The 21,846-nt window shown below is 37.8% G+C and overlaps 1 protein-coding gene across 2 annotated transcripts in view; it reads left to right on the top strand.

Annotated features, from left to right (window-relative positions):
- PLCB1 (phospholipase C beta 1) overlaps nt 1-21,846 on the top strand; it is a 747,552-nt gene that overhangs the window by 476,593 nt on the left and 249,113 nt on the right. For both annotated transcript variants that reach the window (XM_064382245.1, XM_064382246.1), the window contains exon 4: nt 9,693-9,830. In XM_064382245.1, the coding sequence (XP_064238315.1) occupies nt 9,693-9,830 (138 nt within the window). The remainder of the gene's footprint in view (nt 1-9,692; nt 9,831-21,846) is intronic.

Genomic DNA, 21,846 nt, shown 5'->3' with positions numbered 1-21,846 from the left:
GTGAAAAAAGTAAATGAGGTTTGAGAACAAAGGAAAAATAATTGCCTAAAAATTAATCAGTGCAGGCCACCAAGTAAATGCAAAAAAGTGACTAATGTTCTGGGAATATTTACCGTTTTTGTAAAATTTTTTTTAAATTAAAAGAACTTTACACTCTTTAAATTTCCTTTCCATTCCCTATTTAGAATTGTACTGGCTGGGTGCAGTGGCTCACATCTGTAATCCCAACACCTCAGGGAGGCAGAGGCGGGAGGATAGCTCAAAGCCCAGCAGTTTGAGACCTGCCTGTCCAACACAGCGAGACCCTGTTTTCTACAAAAAGGAAAAGAAACCCAACAAGTTAGAATTGTACTGACAATTCTGGTGATAGCTTTTACAGTCATATAACATAACTAACAATAGACACAATCACATAACTCTCAAGATTTTTTTTTTTTTTCTTGTTGAAAGTTGAGGTCTTAGAGATGACAACTTTGGTCTTCGTGTATAATGTGTTTTGACAGATCAATAGTAAGGGATTTTAGAAGACATTTTCTTTCACCTCAAAAGAAGCCCACACACACAAAGGCAATATTGAATACAGGGCTTATTTACATGTAACTAGTTATTCCTTATAAAAGTAGACATCAAACCTTGTCAAGGCTTTTAATTGTTAAGATCTTTATATCCCTGTGTTTCTGAAGGTATAATGCATTATTGATTTTTATGTATGATAGAATACGGTTAACCCATGTGTATCTAGAGTAACAGAAAAGAGATATAAATAAAACAAAGGAAATAAATCTCAAAATCAAATAATATTCTATCTTGGAATATTTTTATAACTTTCAGCAAACACATATTCACATCTATATTTAGCTTTATAGATAAATTACCCATTTACTTCAGACTCCTTTAGTTACATGCAAGTTGCCTAATTTTCAAAGCTAGTTAAATGAAGAACCAGAAACAGAAAAGTTCTAGAAATGACTTGTGCTTTAGCACTCTTTAAATTAAGCTTCCCACGGAAAACTGAATTAATGGGAAAACAAAATGAAAATGCAAATGTTTAGAATATAGGCAGTCAAATGTACACAAACCATGAATGTATACCTAAATATGCACACAAATATACGTACCGATTGACAAATCTTAAAGTAAGTAAACGGATATACATAGATATACTAAAATGTTCTGGTCTTCTGGAACCAACCCAAATGCCCATCGATGATAGACTGGACAGGAAAAATGTGGCACATATACACCATGAAATATTATGCAGCCATGAAAAACGATGAGTTCGTGTCCTTTGTAGGGACATGGATGAACCTGGAAACCATCATTCTCAGCAATCTGACACAAGAACAGAAAATCAAACACTGCATGTTCACTCATAGGTGGGTGTTGAACAATGAGAACACATGGACACAGGGAGGGGAGCATCACACACTGGGGTGTGTCGGGGGGAAATAGAGGATGGACAGCAAGGGGTGGGGAGTTGGGGAGAGATAGCATGGGGGGAAATGCCAGATATAGGTGATGGGGAGGAAGGCAGCAAATCACACTGCCATGTGTGTACCTATGCAACAATCTTGCATGTTCTTCACATGTACCCCAAAACCTAAAATGCAATAAAAAAAAGTTCTGGTCTTTATAAGAGATTAAATGATTCAGTATATTTCCCCCATATTGTCTTTCATTTTCATTTGTAGAACTTCTCAGTGTCTGGTTCTTCCATCTAACTATCGTTGAAAATTAGACAACTTATATTCTCCAAGCTTCAACTTAGTTTCCCTTCAAGGTGGATGATAATAGCAATGTCTGGTCACCTTACAGCATTAGTGTGGTGACCAAACTCAAATCTGTAAACTCTAATGTATCACATGTACATAAAGAATTAATATATTTTTGTGGTGACTGATGTGATTACTTACCTTAAGTATGCCACCAGCTATTAATGTTTATTCAAGTACTCACAGCTTGTTATGTGCAGCTCTGAGCTCTTAACACATAATGATTCATTTCTTTCCCATAATAACCTTTCTAAGGGGACACTACTATTATACTTATCCCACAGTTTGGAAAACTGAGGCACAGAATGATTAACAAAACTTTTAAAGATCACATTGCTTCAAGTAGCAGAGCCAGAACTCAAAGCCAGACAGAACGCAGGCCGTCTGGCATGGCATAGTGGCTCACACCTATAGTCCTAGCACTTTGGGAAGCCAAGGCAGACAGATCGCTTGAGGCCAGGTATTCCAGACCAGCCTGGCCAACATAAGTAAAACCTGTCTCTACTAAAAAAAAAAAAAAATTAGCCAGGTGTGATGGTGCATGCCCGTGGTTCCAGTTATTCCAGGAACTGAGGCCTAAGAATCGAGTGATCCCACGAGGTACAGGCTGTAGTGAACCCAGATTGCACCACTGCACTCCAACCTGGGTGACAGAGCAACTCTGTCTACTGCCCCAGCCATTAAAAAAAAAAAAAAATAGAATACAGGTTGTCTGCTGTTTCCCTCCATGTGTCAAAAGCCTGTAGCATAGATGGTGGATTTTCCGAACAAACAGAGCATTATGTTTGTTGTTATTAACAAATTGTCATCCTCCTTTTTTGATATGTTTGATTTTAAATTATGTTCTGAGGTTCTAGAAGCCCCTTTGGCCCATCTAACTATAGCAAAGTACAATGGAAGGAAGCAGATATCATTATAAAATAGGAAAAATTAAACCTCACCAGAAAGAACTCATCAACTAGAGAGGTGCTGCAAACTCACTGTAAAGGTATCTGTGCATTCTATTAACAAACAGGCATCGTTATGATACCTAGAAGCATTGACCTTGGATGAAATTTGAAGGGGAATATCATGCTTTTCATGCTTTGTTGGGGGTTTAAACAGAAAGGCGTATAGGATCCTAATTGTCTGCTTTGCACACACTGTTACCCCTCAGGGCATGTGGATTTTTATACATTGCAGTGTTAAGGCCTGTGCATACAAATTTTGCTGGCAGACAGGTGGTAGCATATGTCAAAAAAGACTGGGGGGATAGTTTAAAACATGGCTGACAAGCTGTCTCTACTTTAGAATTTTTAAGTTTGACAAATACTGACTCGATGAGGAGGAAAAAGCTAACTACTTTTTCCATTGACTTGTTTTCAAATTGCTATGTATTTCCTGCACTTTTATTTTCAGCAAGGATGATTGTACAAATAATGATTAAACTTGGCCATTTAGCTTCCACTTTTTCCTAGGAAGGCAAGCACTTCCATGAGACCATCTTTCTTTCCTATTTTGACTTTTCATATGGATAATTTTATATTTTTAACAAACTGCCTAAAATATCACTAAATGATGTAACTTGGATGATTGCTACTTATTAAGTTTTATTCTGCCAATTGAACTAGTTGCACTATTTTATATGAACTGCATCAAATTGGATATACTTTGTAACACAGTATGATATGGAGAGGGCTTAGAGTTTACCATCAGGTGTACTTGGATTCAAACCTCCCTTTACACCATTTGATAAAACTGAGCAAATTACTTCATCTTTCAGCACCTCATGTGAAATTGGAATAACAATAACTCTCTGTGTTAGTCTGCAGATTAAATAGGGGGAAGAAGATACAGAACAGCTAGGGTGGTGGTTGACACAGTCACTAATTAGAACTTGTTATATATACTATTTTTATAGAGAACTGAACAGAGTTAAGAGTCTAGTAGCCTATCTGATGAAATTCTTTCAATTGTCAATCCCATCAAATACATGAAGATTAATCAATATCAGGATAACATTTCCTTATTTCTTATAATCACTGCTTTAATGTTGTAACAGGTGTATTCAGCCCCTCAGATTGAATACAGGTGTATTCAATCCACTCAGAGGCTCAGAGGTTGGAGCCTCAGTTACCCAATATGGTAAACTGCTGATTAACACAGTTTTTATAGACTGTCTTCCCTACTTGTCTTACTTCCCTGCGCCTCACTGTGCTTTTTGCAGTCATCTCCAAAATAAATTACTTGTCCCCAGATCTTTGACTTGGGTTGGCTTCTGGGGCATCCAGACAAAGATCCCGTCTGCCAAGGAAGTGTATTGCAACCTGGGAAACTATTAGGTTGGTACAAAAGTAATTACGGTTTTGCCATTACTTTTGCACCAACCTATTAGCTCAGGAAATGCAACTTTTTGAAATAGGTAATAGCAACATTTGCCCAGCTCTGAAGTTGTCTTTCTTTTAGACATATCCACATTCTAGGCTAATTTATCTGGTCCAAGGACTGGGGGTACTTTATTTCAGTACTTTTTACTGCTTCTTCTATGGTCAGCCTGCTTGAACGCTCTCCAGCAGCCCCTTTCTTATCTTTCCTTCCTTCCTGGCTCTTGAAACTGCATGACACCAGACCTGGGCTTGTTCCTGGAGATGAGGAAAACCTAGGATGCTATTTAGGGATGCTCCTTTAACTTTATTTATCTCTTCTCAGTGACCACTTCCAAGCACAACCAAACTTTTAGCTCCATGGGAACTCTGGGGAACTTTCAGCTTTCCTGTTTGTGAACCTGGAGAATATTTTTCTTGATGATCACCTTCATGTTTCTTCTATTTTTTTTTTCTTTTAGATTTGAATAGTGTGTTCACTTTAGCTCAATCAATTCAAGCCTGACAGCTTCAAACTACATTTTTGGGGGGGTGAAGATGCATAGCTAAGCTAACTACATTTTTCTTCTTCATCAACAGATTTCTATACTTATACAGTGACTTTACAAATTCATCATTATTCCATCCCAAAACAAATGTGAATGCTCTTGTTATGGTAATACCACTGCAGGATATGAAAGGGCAGTCCTCGACCAGCTCTTTTTTTTTCTAGTATGTATCCATAGCTGCTTTTCTTTGCCATAGTCCGTCTGCTCCCCTTCCACTACCTCTAGTTAAAGAAATAGCTGAAAAATATTTAAAGACTTCCCATCTGTTACTTGCAGGAAAAAAATGCTTAAACAAGTAACATCCTCCACGTCTTTTGCTCTATTTAGAAGAACATTCACAGCACCATATTTCAAAGTCATCATCAATGCAAGTGAATAGGCATCTTCTCTATAAAGGCTAACTGGCTATGTGAGCCGCCTAAGACACTGGTACACCCTGGTGTATACAGTGATATCCTTCATCACACTCATATATAAAAGAAAGAAGCCTTGAACATGAGAGGTGTAAGGATAAGCATTGAGTCAAAGGGAAATTGTTAGTCTGTGTTTTATTTTTTGAGATGCAAATATTGAATTCAAGGGCTTGATGGAAAACCAGCCTGGATGTAGATTTCCTCTACAATGAAATTGAATAAAGCGTAGCAAGTCGGCTCTGCCTTCAAAGAAAAGGTAGCTTTATCATTATGAAGCCGAATCATATAAATCTCACTTAAGTATGAGGAATCCATTTCTTTCATTTCCAACTGTTGTAATGAGTGCTACTGGAAAGACTCTTACATGCCTGATGATTGATAGGAATGGATTTGAGTTACATCCATATAACTGTAATTCAGATTGAGAATATTGCATTAAGTGCAGGGAATCAAATTAACTTATACAAATCATTGGATAAGACAAAAATCTAATAAGGATACATTTCATGAGGATGAAAAAAATGAATAAGGTATATTTTCTGAACCAAAGATATTTCTAGTATCAAAAATGAAATCTAAAAGTCTTGAAAAGATGTCTTACTTTGCAGATATTTGGCATAAAAATAAAATAACCTTTTAAAAAGTGATATTACAAAGAGTTCAAACTGGCATTTAATTCTTTTTCTAAAATGATCTATTAGCTTACATTTATTCCTTCCATTAATTTCTAATATTTTAAATGATATAATACAGCAACACATGCTCTAATTGAGTCCTTGCTTCTTAGATGTAGAAGTCTTTACTTTCTTCTGTAGCCAATTACCTGAAAAAGGGAATCATCAGCATGAGCTTTAACAAGAGCAAGACTCAACTTTCTTTGCAACAGACATGAAGTAATTTAATCACAAATCCTGATGATTGAGAGAAAATGAATTTACTTAGTCAGACAGTCTCTCTTTGGTAGCACTTACGGGAACAGAAATGATCTAGATTTAACTTTAAAAGTGGAATTCAATTATAGCTGCCAGGATTCTGAGTTGGTCTGGTTAATTCCAGCTGTGGAGATACATGTAGGATATTCTCTGCAGGAAGGAGGCCTTGAGTGACAGCTTAGCAAAACATATGGAATTCCAAGTCCTCACCTCTTACTTTCCTCTGAGCTGTGTTCTTTAGTTTTCTCCAACAGAGAAATTGAACAGTTTTACAGAGTTATGGAGATAGGGTGTTTTCTTTGTAAAATGTTTATATCAATTGCCAGGATGGAAAAATGTGTTTGAGTCTGGTAGTAACTCAGGTAGGTAAATCCTTTTCTGGAAACTTCCTAGGAAGTTGAGTCTATGAGAAATACTCAGACATAAAACTCCTTGGTAGAATAGGTTTGGGAGATGAGATGGTTTGCATGCAAATTGTCTATCAGTTTTTGTTATTGTTGCTGTTTTGATTTTGTTTGTTTTTGAAACACAGCCACACATTTCCCAAGAACTGAGAATGTCATACTCTAGAAACAACCACTTTTTAGACATCTGTTTTCATCAAATTCCTTCTACCTACAAAGTCCTCTAAAAACTTGGTGCATTTGTAGTTTGTCCTTCCAGACAATCCCCTCTTTGTGTATTCCCTGAAAGTCTGAAAACAACTGAGGACAACTTGAAGGTTCAAGTGTCTTTCTCAGGCTACCCCTTGCATATCAATATGCTCAACAATGAGTTTTACTCAAAAATAGGTAAGTTATTGAGTACAGGTCAAATAAAAAGTGAACTTGTTTCTTAAAGGAGAAATAGAACATAATCAAGTTTGAGTTGATAAAAATGAAATAAATGAAGAAAAGATACAAGTTTAAAGATAAAATGATGAGTGGTGGAAAAGAAAGTAAAACATAGTTTAATATGCTCCATCACCAAAAAAGGACGTTAGTAAGAAATTTGGCTTGTTACATACTTTAAATTCTCTGTTTACATTCAAAATTATATGATTTTAAAATATTGTGGTTTCTTCTGCGTAAACTTTCCTCAAATCTAACTGTTCCTTCAGTTCATATACAATAGCCTTTTAAATTTTTTTCCCAAGTGTTAACTATCCCAGATGTAGAATTGTGCAATGAGTCCTCAAATACCACCCCTCAGATTCAAACAGCATCATCATTTTACCAGCCTGTTTTCATCCAGCCAATCCCAAACATCACCTGTAAATACTTGAATATAAATTTCTAATTATATAAGGGCCAATAGTCTTTTAAAAGATATAAAACACCTGTAATCCTAGCACTTTGGTAGGCTGAGGCTGGTGCATTAGCTGAGACCAGCCAGGCCGACATGGTGAAACTCCATCTCTACTAATAATACAAAAATTAGCCAGACATGGCTGCATCTGCCTGTAGTTTCACCTACTTGGGAGCCTGAGGCAGGAGAATTGCTTGAACCTGGGAGGTGGAGGTTGCAGTGAGTCGAGATGACACCACTGCACGGCAGCCTGAGCAACAGAGCAAGATTCCATCAAAAAAAAATAATAATTATATATATATATATATATGCAACAATTACTAGGAAAACTTTTCAGACAAAGATTCCAGAAAGAATTGGTCATGTTTCTTATAAATTCTTAGTGGGAATTTCAGAAGCACTTTTCCAGAATTGTTTTCTACTCTGAGCACCTACTCTGGGTGATCTTTACCTGCCTTGAGTTCCTATATCTTAAGGATGATTCAAGAGAATCCCTGACCCCCACATCTGGTGTCTGCAATTCTGAGAGTTGATGTTCTTTAACCAATTATCTATTTATCAAATTTTGAGCAAATATGTTTTTGAATGGACATGAGAATTAGGTGGTAAAATAGTGTAGACTGAACAAAAAATTCTTGGGGGAGAAAAAAGCCAGAGGATGAGTTGTGTGGCTATCACTGGAAGGAAAAGAAGGGTCCAATGTATAGATCCAATTCATTTCCAAATATTTTCCCACTAAAGATTGTTGAGGTAAATATACTGATGGACTCTATAATCACTGATTTAAAACTTGTGATTTATAATTACAAGTTTCAGGTGATTTCTGAGAATGCTTTTTCTCTTCTGAGTATACCAAAAAGAACCCCACAAAATTACAAGTACTGATATGTTTTCTCTTTGAACCTTGTCTCAATGGTGTTCAAAAACTTCAATGCAATTAATCAGTTCATAAAACACCTTATCAATGTTTAATTAGCCTTTGCAAAACATTCATTCTTCCCGAACATTCTCCTTTAATCTTTCATTAATGCTAGAGTGCTATGTTTCCCTTTTTGCTATTATTGTTTATTTAATAAAACTTTTGCTATAGACCTCTCCTTTTCTGGGTCATGCAAATGGATGCTTTTTGTGGTAGCATTTGATCTTTCTAGGAGGCTTAATGTGCTTGATAAGCTTTCAACTTGTTACTAAAAGTGCGATTTCAGTTATATTAGGCAGAACTTTGAAATGGGATTTTCTTTCTTCATAACTTACCTGAAAATGTGACTCTTCAGGCAGCCAAACAGAGAAAGTTTTATTAACTAAAGAGAGAATTTCTGGTACCAAGTAAAGTAGCTCAGCTGGAAAGGTTTTGTTTTCTTCCGTGTGTGTGTGTGTGTGTGTGTGCGCGTGTGTGTGTGCGCGCGCGCGCGTGTGTTTTAACATATATTTCTTCATAAGGATGATGTATATTAAAACCTCCAAAAAGAGGTCAGAATAACCAGTCTAAGTAAGTAATCAGGCCCTGTTGGCCCAGTATTTAGCTAAATAAATAAGAATGTAAGTGTATTCCTGGCTCAGAAGCTAGCCAGCAAATTTGCTAAGTGATTGATTTGATGCTAATTTTCTGCCTGGACTTCTCATTTCCGTCAGGGCCTGTCCTATGGGAGGAAATCAACTCAGCCAAACTGACTGAGCCTTTTTTAGTTTTTACTTTGAGCTTTGAATGTTTGGAACACTCCCTTTCCCAGCAGGACTGTATCTCCTAAGGACTTCCACTTATGATGACCTCAAAGAATGCAACTTGCTCTGAAAAGACTGCAGAAGTTCCCTATATCCAAATCCCAATACATTCTGAGGACAGAATTGAAATCAACATATGCATGGCAGGCACCATTGTTTTTCTCACACTAATGCCATCTCTTTGTGTCAGTACTGTGTTGGAGCAGGTCCATGCTGACTGCCGGGACTATGTTTCTTCCCTAGCCGTAGGTAGGCATTCTCATATTTTAATTTCAGAATAACCACCTTCCTTGTCTTAGTGCATCCAGGAATTGATGAGAAGAATAGAGATTTTTCATTACAATACACAATTTATGTGATGATTACAGGAAAGAGAGAACCATGGCACATAAAAATGTGTGATAGGATCCCAGAAAGAGCACTTAACTAAAGGCTATAAGTCTTGAGCCAGAAATTGTCTCTCCACTACCTCTGGGCAAGTTGCTTCATCTCTCTAGGCCATTTGTAGGATAGGAGCCTTAAACTCCTACAGTTTTCTAGTAAGAATAAAAGCAACATTGTTTTGAAATCGTTTTAACCCAACAGAAGTTGAAGTTATGCTATCACATTGGAATCTCTAGTTATAGACTAATTTTTTTCAACATTTATTATCCAGGACCCCAAGTTACGTGAACTTTTGGACGTGGGGAACATCGGGCGCCTAGAGCAGCGCATGATCACAGTGGTGTATGGGCCTGACCTCGTCAACATCTCCCATTTGAATCTCGTGGCTTTCCAAGAAGAAGTGGCCAAGGTATGGTGGGTGGAAACCACTAAAGGTTATCATCATGATCTGAATCCTTGAGATATCATATTAATGCCTGCAAAAGACTGAATTTTTGTCATATTTAGCATGTGTTAAAATTTCACCTAAAAATAATTTAGCTGCCAAGTGCAATTAAAACACTTCTGAATAATGGCATCGATTTAAGAATTGTGAAGTTTTTTTCATTAAGAATAAGGCATTTAGCTGGCTGCGGTGGCTCATGCCTCTAATCCCAGCATTTTAGGAGGCCAAGGTGGACAAATCACTTGAGGTCAGGAGTTTAAGACCAGCCTGGCGAACATGCTGAAACCCTGTCTCTACTAAAAATACAAAATTACCTGGGAGTGGTGGTGGGCATCTGTAATCTCAGCTACTTGAGAGGCTGAGACAGGAGAATCGCTTGAACCCAAGAGGTGGAGGGTGCAATGAACCCAGATTAAATCACTGTACTCCAGCCTGGGTGACAGAGCAAGAGTCCATCTCAAAAAAAAAGAAAAAAAAAAAGAATAAGGCATTCGATATACTTTCTTTGCCAAACAAAATACAGATAAAAACACATTCTATTTCATCTAAACACTTTCTCCCAAGTCATTCTCTTTTACCCTCAGCCCTATGCCACTTCTAAGTCCATCTCATTTCCAGCTCTGTCCTAGGGAACAGACATCTTCAGCCCCCTTTAATCTTCTTAATCCCTGTGTAGCACCTAGCTCACCATAATCCATGTAATAGTTAATTAATATTAGAAGAATGAAAAAATAACACTTTAAAATAAAAATTTTAAATAATAATAAAAATAATACTTAAATAAGAACAAATAATATTTATTCAGTTATGGACTAGAAAGATAAATTAGATATAGTCCACCCATTGAGGAACTGCTATTCCACTAGGAGTAAGCCTTTCAAATACTTATGAAAATAGCTAGAAAACAGGTATAATATAGCAAACAAGAAGCTGTGAACATCTAGGACCCCTGGATTCAAGTGCAATGCTTTCTCTAGAAATGTCCAGTTGCCATTAAAACAATACTGAAATGAACATATTTAAAGAAGAGCTTTCTTTTTCCGTGTTTTTAGTTTATAGAATACTAGTGATGGTCCTTCTCCATCATTTAACTTCCTTCAAGAGTTGAGATTATGAATCTAAGAACACTTTGAGTTCTGCATATAATGTATGTGCCTTACAGAGCTTCTCATGTCATGCATCACAACTACAGGGTCACTTCACTTCAGTGTGCATTGTCTGAGTATGGTGACCTACAATTTTTAACCCTCAGTGCTCTGATGATTTTCTGAGCTGTACCAGATGTATCGGCCTGGTTTCTAATTCATTAGTGATTATTGACAGGGATTTATGTCTAACATTTACATAATATTGACTTTAATTTTTATAATGGAATGCATAAAATGCCAACCAGTTTTAATATTCTAAGATCTTTAGAAACTACTCTTTCCAAGTATGTTATAAATGGAATCTACTTTCTCTAAGAACCAAGTTACACGTTTATTTCTATAGTATTATTTACAGTTGGAGAGATTTCAGTTCAATGAACATTGTCTATGTGGCAGCATTGTACTTGCTCTGCAATAGCACTTATTCTGGTATCTGTTTGTAACATGTTGGGTTTCATATACTTTTTTCTATATATGAATGGATGGTTGGATGGATAAATGAATACAGAAAAAAACAGATTCTGAATGTTTGCAAAATATTTAAAAAATATCTTTCCCCAAAAACAAGTATATTCCTTTTTTAAAAAGTGACCAATTTGTAAGATGTACTAAATCTCAATTAAAAACATACAATAAATGACAGTGACTTTCAGGGAAGCATTTGCTAAGAATGAATATATTAATATTACACATCAATCCGCATATCTTAAGTTGCATTAAGCCTTTGCCCAGTCCTATTTAAAATATATTCAATTTCCTCCTCTCTGTGGGTTCCTACCCACTAAATTTCCTTAAGGATTTTTATCTCCAATCCCCATAAAAATCCCCATCAGGAATACATCTGTAGAGATTTTCCCAGCACCTACTTGATGTTCCCAGTATAATTAATGAAGCTATGGAGAATATTTTGCCTTCCTTGGCTATGAGGTTCTATAGAATATCAGCTTCCCCCCTGCCACTCGCCCCACTGCAATTGCTTAGCCAGAAACTTAAGATTTCCAAGTACCACTGTTTTATCTTGCAGCATCACATATCGGAGTCACCTAGCGTGCTTGTTAAAACACAGATTGTTGGTCCCCAGACCCAGCAGGTCTGGGATGGAGCCTGAGCATCTGCATTTCTAACTCGTTCCCAGGTGATTCTAATGTTGCTGGTCCAGACACCACATTTTGACAGTCTCTTCCTTAGAGAAGCTTGGGCACAGTATTACCAGATCTTGAATTTTATTCTAAAAGGAGCTGGAGAATCCGTGAAAGATGTTAAATAGTGGCAACAGTTGTTTAAAAACACCATGTGAGCCAAAAAACACAACTGTGGTCTGAGTAAGACCTGGGGGCTTCCACTTGGCAGATTTTTGGTCTTGGCAGATTATTAAGTAAGAAAAACATCGTGCTAAATAAAACCTCAGGTCCTGACCACTGAATACAATGGAGAAAGCATATAACGTTATCTTGCAGAGCAGAATCAGCACTCCCCACCATATTTGTTCATTCTCTAACTTCCAAACCATTCTTAGAGCCCTCTGGGTGCCTAAGAAATGTCGCCTTTTAGCACAACCTTTTTCAATAGACAGAAAGCCATCTGTCCCCTTAATGGTCATTGTGGAAATTTTTCAAAAGTTTTACAATAGCCACTTTTTTGTGACTTAGATTGGATCCTATTCTTAACCACAGCATCTCACATCCGCTGTGAAGGAAAGAGAGACAGAATAATATAAAAGAAAATCTTTTGGATGTCTCCAGGTTCCATTTTTAAACATGTAACTTGAAAATTAAAGAATAAGGGAGACAAATCATGCCTTTAGGCCAAATTTAAAAGTCAAGAAGAACATGATCGCTGCACCATGTTCTACAAGTTCACCTTACAACATTCAACCCATTGATTAAACAAATGCAAACCAAACGAAGGAGAAATTACTGCTGGAGGAGACAAATATGGGGGGTTTTCCTTGTTGAAAAAAGTAGAACTTTGTTGCAAATAAAATATGTTCCCATGAAAGGCCATAATTTTGACTCTTTTTGGGAAGGAGCTAAGCAGGGGAGAACTTATATTCATGAGTCCTGAAATTCAGGACCCAGGAGGGAACACAGTAAAGGGGAGAGAGCACTAGAGATGTCTATAAATCAGAAATGTCACCGTTTCTCTTCTGCCAAATGGATATGAGCCTTAAAGCCCTTTGACGGTTTGGGTACATTCTTCATTCATAAAATGAAGAGCTTGGATTCATTCACTCATTTATTCAACAGCATTTTCTTCTTTTTTTTTTTTTAATTGCATTTTAGGTTTTGGGGTACATGTGAAAAACATGCAAGGTTGTTGCATAGGTGCATATGTGGCAGTGTGATTTGCTGCCTTCCTCCCCTTCACCTATATCTGGCATTTCTCCCCATGCTATCCCTCCCCAACTCCCCAACCCCCGCTGTCCCCCCCACTCCTCCCCAACAGACCCCAGTGTATAGTGCTCCCTTCCCTGTGTCCATGTGTTCCCATTGTTCAATACTCATCTATGAGTGAGAACATACGATGTTTGATTTTGTGTTCTTCTGTCAGTTTGCTGAGAATGATGGTTTCCAGGTTCATCCATGTCCCTACAAAGGACGCGAACTCATCGTTTTTGATGGCTGCATAATATTCCATGGTGTATATGTGCCACATTTTTCCTGTCCAGTCTATCATCGATGGGCATTTGGGTTGGTTCCAGGTCTTTGCTATTGTAAACTGTGCTGCAATGAACATTCGTGTGCATGTGTCCTTATAGTAGAATGATTTATAATCCTCTGGATATATACCCAGTAATGGGATTGCTGGGTCAAATGGAATTTCTATTTAGGTCCTTGAGGAATCGCCACACTGTCTTCCACAATGGTTGAACTAATTTACACTCCCACCAACAGTGTAAAAGTGTTCCTATTTCTCCACATCCTCTCCAGCATCTGTTGTCTCCAGATTTTTTAATGATCACCATTCTAACTGGCGTGAGATGGTATCTCAATGTAGTTTTGATTTGCATTTCTCTAATGACCAGTGATGATGAGCATTTTTTCATATGCTTGTTGGTCTCATGTATGTCTTCTTTTGTAAAGTATCTGTTCATATCCTTCGCCCATTTTTGAATGGGCTTGTTTGTTTTTTTTCTTGTAAATCTGTTTTAGTTCGTTGTAAATTCTGGATATCAGCCCTTTGTCAGACGGGTAGGCTGCAAAAATTTTTTCCCATCCTGTTGGTTGCCGATTCACTCTATTGACTGTTTCTTTCGCCATGCAGAAGCTGTGGAGTTTGATTAGGTCCCATTTGTCTATTTTGGCTTTTGTTGCCAATGCTTTTGGTGTTTTGGTCATAAAGTCCTTGCCTATGCCTATGTCCTGAATGGTTTTGCCTAGGTTTCCTTCTAGGGTTTTTATGGTTCCAACAGCATTTTCTTAAGCCTTCTACAATGTGCCAAGTCCTTGCTGGGGATAAAGCAGCGAAGAAAACAGATAAAGCCCCTTGCCCATGTGGAGCATACATTCTAGTGAGGGAGACACTGTAAATAAAATAAAGAAGTAAGACACGCAGTGTATTAGGAAGAGATAGTGATATTGACAAAAATGAAGTAGGGAAGGAGAGTGCAGTAGAAAAGCGCATTAAATAGGGTGGTCAGTGCAGTCATCTCTGGGAGGTGACACTTAAGCAAAGATTGGAAGGACATGAAGGAGCAAGCCAGGAGGATATCTGGAGAGACAGCACTGCACCTAGAGGGAACAGCAAGTGCAAAAGCCCTGAGGCAAAAGATAGTCTGGTGTACTTTAGGCACAGCCAAGGGCAAGCGTGACAGCAGCTGGGTAACCAAGATTGAGGGAAGGTAGTAGCAGAGGGGACTGAGGAGGCACCTGCAGTTGATTTTGCTGTGGGGTGGTATAGGCTTTTGAAGGACTTTGGCTTTTACTGTGAGTGAGATGGAAGCCGCGAGAGAGTTTTTAGCTGAGGATAGCTGTGATTTGACTTAATTAATCAATAATGGACTGCATGGGGAAGGGGCAACAACGGAAGCAAGCAGATCCGTTACCGAACTATTGAAATATTTAGGTGAGTTGCTAGTGACTTAGACCAAGGTGGAATGTGGAGGAAATTAAAAGGAAGCCAAATTTGTATGTATGTGTGTATGTATACACACATACACACATAGACACACACACACATATATTATAGAGGAATTTCTTATAAAGAAATTTAAAAGCATAAATTCATATGCTTATGAATTTTATGTTGCATGTGAAAGAAAGATGCGTGGAATCAAAGACGATGTTAAAGTTTTAGCCCAAGAGGCAAATATAGAAATACCATTTACTTGCATAGGGAAAATATAAAATATAATTTTTTGTTTAGGAGTATATAGCAGGAGCTCAGTTTTGGTCATGTTCAGTTTGAGATTATCATTAAATACTCAAATGGGGATTTTGAGTAGGCAGTTGGATATATAAGCCTGGAAATGAGTGCCAAATATAACGTGTAAATTTGGGGGTCATTGAGTATTTGATTGTATTAAAAAGTCATCATACTTTTTAATGAAGCTGGATGAGATTAGCCAGGAAGTGACTGTAGACAGAGGAGATGTCCGAGGCCTGAATCATTGACACTCCAACATAAAAAGATAAGAAAGAAGCAGAAAAAAGGAGGCTGAGAAGAGGCAGCCAGTTAATGCCATGCTCATGGGAACTGAGCCAGATCATTTAATGTTTTATTGAAATGTAGCATACACAGAAAAGTGCACAGATCCTTACTCTATAACCTGATGTAGTTTTGGAAAGGGGACCTATACACATAATCAACACCCAGATCAAGAAACAGCATAACCAGCACCCTAGATATCCATCCTCCTAACTGTACCTCTTTACTGGCTGTTAACATTATAGATTAGTCTTATCTGTTTTAAAACATCTGTAAATGAAATCATACAATAAAGTCTTTTTGGTCTGACTTCTATTATTCAACATTATATTATGAGATTTATGAGATTCCTCCATATTTTATGTGTGATTGTAGTTTGTCCATTCTCTTTGCTAAGTGGTAGTCAGTAATTTACTTACAGTTGATGGACATTCAGGTAGTTGTCGGTTTAGTGCTGTGACAAATAATGATGCTGCAAACATCTGCCTTTCTGAGGGCTACATATCGAAGTGTAATCACTGGTCATACATCTTTATGTGTACTGCTTTGAATGATACTGTCAATTTTTCAAACTTGTTGAGCCGTTTTGTTTTTTAATGTTATTTCACACACACATAATTTAGCAAAAAAAAACTCTGTATGTTAAATTATTACATTTTGAAGTAGCTGTCACAGAAGAAATGCGCTTTTTTTTTTTTCAGATGGGGTCTCTGTCTGTCGCCCAAGCTAGAGTGCAGTGGTGCAATCTTAGCTCACTACAACCTCTGCCTCCTGGGTTCAAGCAATTCTCCTGTCTCAGCCTCCTGAGTAGCTGGGATTACAGGCTCATGCCACTACACCTGGCTAATTTTTGTATTTTTAGTAGAGATGAGGTTTTACCATATTGGTCAGTCTGGTCTTGAATTCCTGACTTCATGTTATCCATCTGCCTCGGCCTCCCAAAGTGCTGGCATTACAGGCATGAGCCACCATGCCCAGCCAGAAATGCGCTCCCTAAAAATATGTTCTATAAACTGAACATTAGTCTTTAGTGTCTGTAATTTTAGATTTTTTCCCCCTCTGTAGCTATATCTTAGAGAGTCTAATTCACTTACTTCAACGATATGAGTGGGATTATCTGGAAGTTTTCATTAACTTCATCTATATCAGTTTTTTCTGCACAATCTAGATAGCACACTAGCTCTCTGAATTTCCTAACTAGCTCTCACATCTCTTTCCTGGTGTTCCCCCCTCCACCCCCCACTTCCTGCCATCTTGTTAAGCCCTTGACAGGTCTCATCTATTTCTTTAAATTCTCTCATACTTTGCTCTACAAATCTTCCTGCTCATCTGCATAAGAAGGGTCTTTAAAAAAAATTAACTCAAACATGATCATATTTTAAATCATTTTCATTCTCTAGTACCATAAAAAAAGAAGTTTCTGTGCATTTAGTGAACAAATATTTATTGAGGGCCTAGTATATGTCAAGCACCTCACTGGGCACCGATGACTCCAGTGACCAAACATAGCCCCTACTCTCAGGTACTAAGGATTCACCACTTTGACCACTGCACCATTCTGCTCCAGCAGTTCCTAACTACTCGTGATTCTTCTGCCTTTATAATTATAAATATTAACTCCTTTATAATATGGTGGTTTCCTAGACTGGCTTTTTCTCTTTTGTCCATGAAGAAAAGTCCTAGGCCTCTCGAGAGAATCAGCATCAATTCAGTTCATCCATCTCTCGCTCCCTCCCATGACTTCCATGAATAACCCGTTGTTCTTTCTTCTCATGTTCTGTGAACCCTGAACATATTTTCAGCTGCAGTTATTACACTGTAATTATTCATCAGTGTGTCCTGTTTTGTGAGCTGATGAAAGTCAGAAACAAGAGTTCAGTCCATTTTGTGTTCCCAGGATCTAGCTTAGTGCTTGGCATGCAGTAGATGCTCAATAAATGTGGGAGCTGTGAGAGAGGAAAGGAAGGGAAAGGAAAGGAAGGAGAGGGGAAGGAGAAGGGAAAGGAAAAGGAAAAGGAGAGGCTTTTGAACTCTTGAAAATAAGTGATAGGTCACATAAAATCTTAGAGTTATAGTAGCTCTTAACATCATGTGTTCCAATCTTTTCATTTAGAGTTGGGAGGAACAGATTGGTTACCCTTAACAGATTGGTTGCTCAAGGCTTCTTCCCAGAATAATTCTCTCTCTAGTTTGCCAGGATTCTCAGTAGGAGGACTCAGGTGGCATTCATTACAAAGGCTTCCATCTTCCTAATTTTTTTTTCTCAAAGCTAACTTTATTCTCACTCAGAGTTACTGTGACTGTCACTTCCCTACCCACCGGTAACTTTGCACTTTCTTAAGCAAAATAGTTGACACTGTTCAGGCCAAGGAAATGAGAGAAGATGTCACAGAGAGGGGAGTTACTTTTAAGCAGAAGAAATTATAGCCTATGAAGTGAAGTTGGGAAATAGAAAAGAAAGAGGGGCAAGTGAAGGGGTCTGCTAAGGCTACCTCTGGGCCATTCATCAAAAACTTCAGAAATTTTCTTAGAGTTGCTCTAAAATAATAGTAGTAGTTATTTAAAAGTGACTTCAAGAGACATGACGTTTTTATATTTATTTTTATTCTGGGGACATATGCATTGAGGTAAGAATTTTCAAACACTTGCGTATATTCTGTACCAAATGTGTACTTTATCTCATTTCTATTTTGAATTTCAAACCGATTTATGATGAGTAAGCAAAGCTGTAAGTTTGACTTTAAGTGAAAAATGATTAAGAAAAAGAAAACATGGCACCATAAATTGTGTTTAGCAATGTGTTTTGGGACATAATGGAAAACTGTGCATGACTTCCTTGCGGGTAGAATACATGTGCCAAAAAGATCACTGCTTACAAACATGAAAAATTAGGTCTATAGGTTATTGTGTTTCTGCGAGATCATCATTACTTGCTATTCTTGACCTTATCATATTTTTTAAAATGCCTATGTCATCTTAGGCTATTCCTCCACACAATCATAAAAAGGTCCAAGTTCTTACTATGCCAATACATTGCACTATTAGTCTTGGAATTTTGTAGTGGTAGGTGTCCTTTGTTGGAAAATGAGTTTTACTCTACGTTCTGCACTTTTTGGATATGTGTCACGCAAATGAAGGATGCACAACTTAAAATTTTATATTGTGAAAACATCATCTATCTGGAACATTTGTTTAAAAGTTCCTAAGTCAAAAGAAAGACATTCATATTGAAAAGATTTTTGTAAAAAAAAAGGGGGGCAACTTGGATTTCAGTCTCTCCCTTACACACACAGAAGCAGAAGCAATTGCTATTCTGGTGATTGTGGAAGAAAGCACCCCTGCCTTCTGTCTCATGGGTGTCTTCTGCCTTTGTTAAACAAGAGCTTTTTTGGAGCCAGCCAGTGTTCAGTGGTGCCCACATAAAAACAATTAATGTCAAGCTGAAGGGAAAATGTCAACCCTGCGACATAGAAATGATTGTGATTTCAGACTGTGGGCTGTTGTTAGTACAAGCCCACCTCTCACCCGAAAGAGAAAACAGAAAACTGTTTCAGCAATAGCATCTCTTCTTTCGTTCCATCTACTCTATTGCACAGGGACAAGCTTATCTTCTGAGTACCTCTGCCTGCCTGGCTTCTGATGCCTGGCAGCTGAGGAAGCCCTGATTGCATTACCTGTGTGCCTAGCCTGGAAGCAGGAACTTGGCTACCACAAAAAAAAAAAAAATCACCAAGACTTTTTGGAAGGAAGAATAGTTCTAAGAAAATCTGGCTTCCTTTCTTAAATTTCTCCCTCCACATGTAAAATATTGGTGGTGGCAGGGGAATATCTGACATACTTTGAGAAAGGCAGGTTGATCTGTTTCACCTACCACCTTGATATTGGTTGCCATCTTTGGTAGTTAAGCCAAATGATGCCTAATGAATAAGCTGTCACTAAGGTTTAAAAACACTTTTTGAAAATACCTTGCTAGTCATTTTCCTAATGACTGTATTATAATTTTCATTCATTCAACAAATACTTACAGGCATAATCAGCCAATGAAAAGGAGAAATCAGAAGAGGGGAATTAAGAAAATATTACAACAAAACATCTGAGAGCTAAACAAAAGTACTGGTCTTAAAGTCTAAATAGCAAGTATAGGAATGGAGTAGGTTCAGGTAATTAGTAGGAAGCTGGAAGATGACAGATAAATGAAAAAGGCTAATTTTTTTCCCCCGAAAGAAAGTTAAGGTAGAGGGGTGGGATAAATGTACCAGAAATGTTTTATCCAAATATAAACCATGCTAAAACATGCAAGATTTTCAAAAACTGAAGAAATAACTTATAAAGATCCATATGTACTTGTTATTAGGAATGTTCCCTTTGGAAAGCCATGTGGGTTATGGTGTTGGAACTACAGTTATGGTTATAACTACCATGTGGGTTATGCTATATTCTAATATATAGCCCAGCAGAAAATTATAGTTGCAGTTTCATACTCATGTAAATTTGTATTGTATATGTGTTCAACTTTCAGAATCAATTTATATGCAAATAAAGTCATAATTGTGAATGTGGAACAAGATTGAAAACTGACAATTTCAAAGTGAGTTTAAGCTAACGAGAGTTAGAAATAAAAGGAATGGCAGGTAAATGTTTTCCTGTCACAGAGGAGCCAACGGATATTATTTTTAATGAGTGGATCAAGACAGTTTGTGATTATAGAGGTGACAGGGAGGACAGGGCACTGGGAGGCCAAGGTGGGCAGATCACCTGAGGTCGAGAGTTTGAGACCAGACTGACCAACATGGAGAAACCCCGTCTGTACTAAAAGCAAAAAAAAAAAAATAGCCAGGCCTGGTGGCAGGCACCTGTCTGTAATCCCAGCTACTTGGCAGGCTGAGGCAGGAGAATTGCTTGAACCCAGAGGCAGAGGTTGCGGTGAGCCAAGATAAAAAGAAAAAGCAAATAAAGAACTCTGTCACCAGCAAGGAGAAAGGGTAGGCAAGAAATGGAGTCAGAGATGTAAAGCCTCTTCAATCAGAGCAGGGTACTATAGTCAAATTCTGAAAGAAGTCAAGAAAAAACATTATACACACACACATATATAGAAATATATAAGTAACCCCCAGAAACTTAAAAACAGAAATGCTCAAAATAGTTGTCAAGAAACAGAACTAGGGCATAGACATGATCATTGCCTTTCCACCCTCTCTGAACCACTTTTAAGAAACTCTGTCTCTGTTTCATTGATAAATAATAGTTTTTTAGGTACTGTCATTTAACAAGCATATGTTACACCTGCCACTGGTCTAACATGAATTACCCCAATTCTCTCAAAAGCCCTATGAAATAAATTCTATTATTACCTCCATTTTATATGATATATGAATATTGGGGGACAAATTTAAAAAGACTTGTCCAGCATGTTTCTGTCACTCAGGACTTGCGTTTGGCCTGGAGTAACAGAAAGCCAAATCAAACAATAGCTAAGACAAATTAAGAATTTTTAATTTGTGTTTTGTTCAGTTTTGCTTTTCTTTACTTTTTTTCTCATATAGCAGGAAGCCTGAAGGTAGTGTCATGGGTGCCACTGGCTGGGATGAGCATTGTGAGTGGTAAGAGAATTTACCAAGACAGTCATAGGTAAAGAAAGGCAGATTTATTAGAGAAAGTATGAAGACATGTTGCAAAGGTGCAATGGGCAGCACAGCAGAGAAGATGCTGTCTGCAAAGAAGCAGGGATTGGAGGAAGTTTTATAGGGTCTTGATGGAGGGGCTATGTGCAGAATGAGGTCACACTGCTGGGGTTACTGGGGCTATATGCTGAAGGAGGTATTTGGGAGCAGATTGTTGTGCCAGGGGGTGTCTGTGATTAGCCATCTCAGATTGTTCTCCCCAACGTAGGGCAATTTCCTCATTGTTGCTTACTTACCTTCTTAGGACTCCACAGGTGGTTTCTGGCACTGATTCAGGAGCTCAGAGATAACAAAGCTGAGTGATAACAAGGCCAATTCTCGTGGCCTTTTTCTCATGGATCAAGATGCCTCTGTAGCTCCAGCCATTCCATTTATGTTCCCAACAGTGAAAGGAAAAGAGCATCTATATCAGGAAACATATTTCCCAAAAATCCTCAGCAGCAGCTGCTTACATGTGATTTGCCATGTGGCACATGGTGGCCACCTAGCTACAAAGAACACTGG

Source organism: Aotus nancymaae, unplaced genomic scaffold (assembly GCF_030222135.1).
Source record: "Aotus nancymaae isolate 86718 unplaced genomic scaffold, 86718_ANA_hifiasm-v0.15.2.pri h1tg000029l, whole genome shotgun sequence".
Lineage (NCBI taxonomy): Eukaryota > Metazoa > Chordata > Mammalia > Primates > Aotidae > Aotus > Aotus nancymaae.
This window is presented reverse-complemented; position numbering and strand designations above follow the sequence as displayed.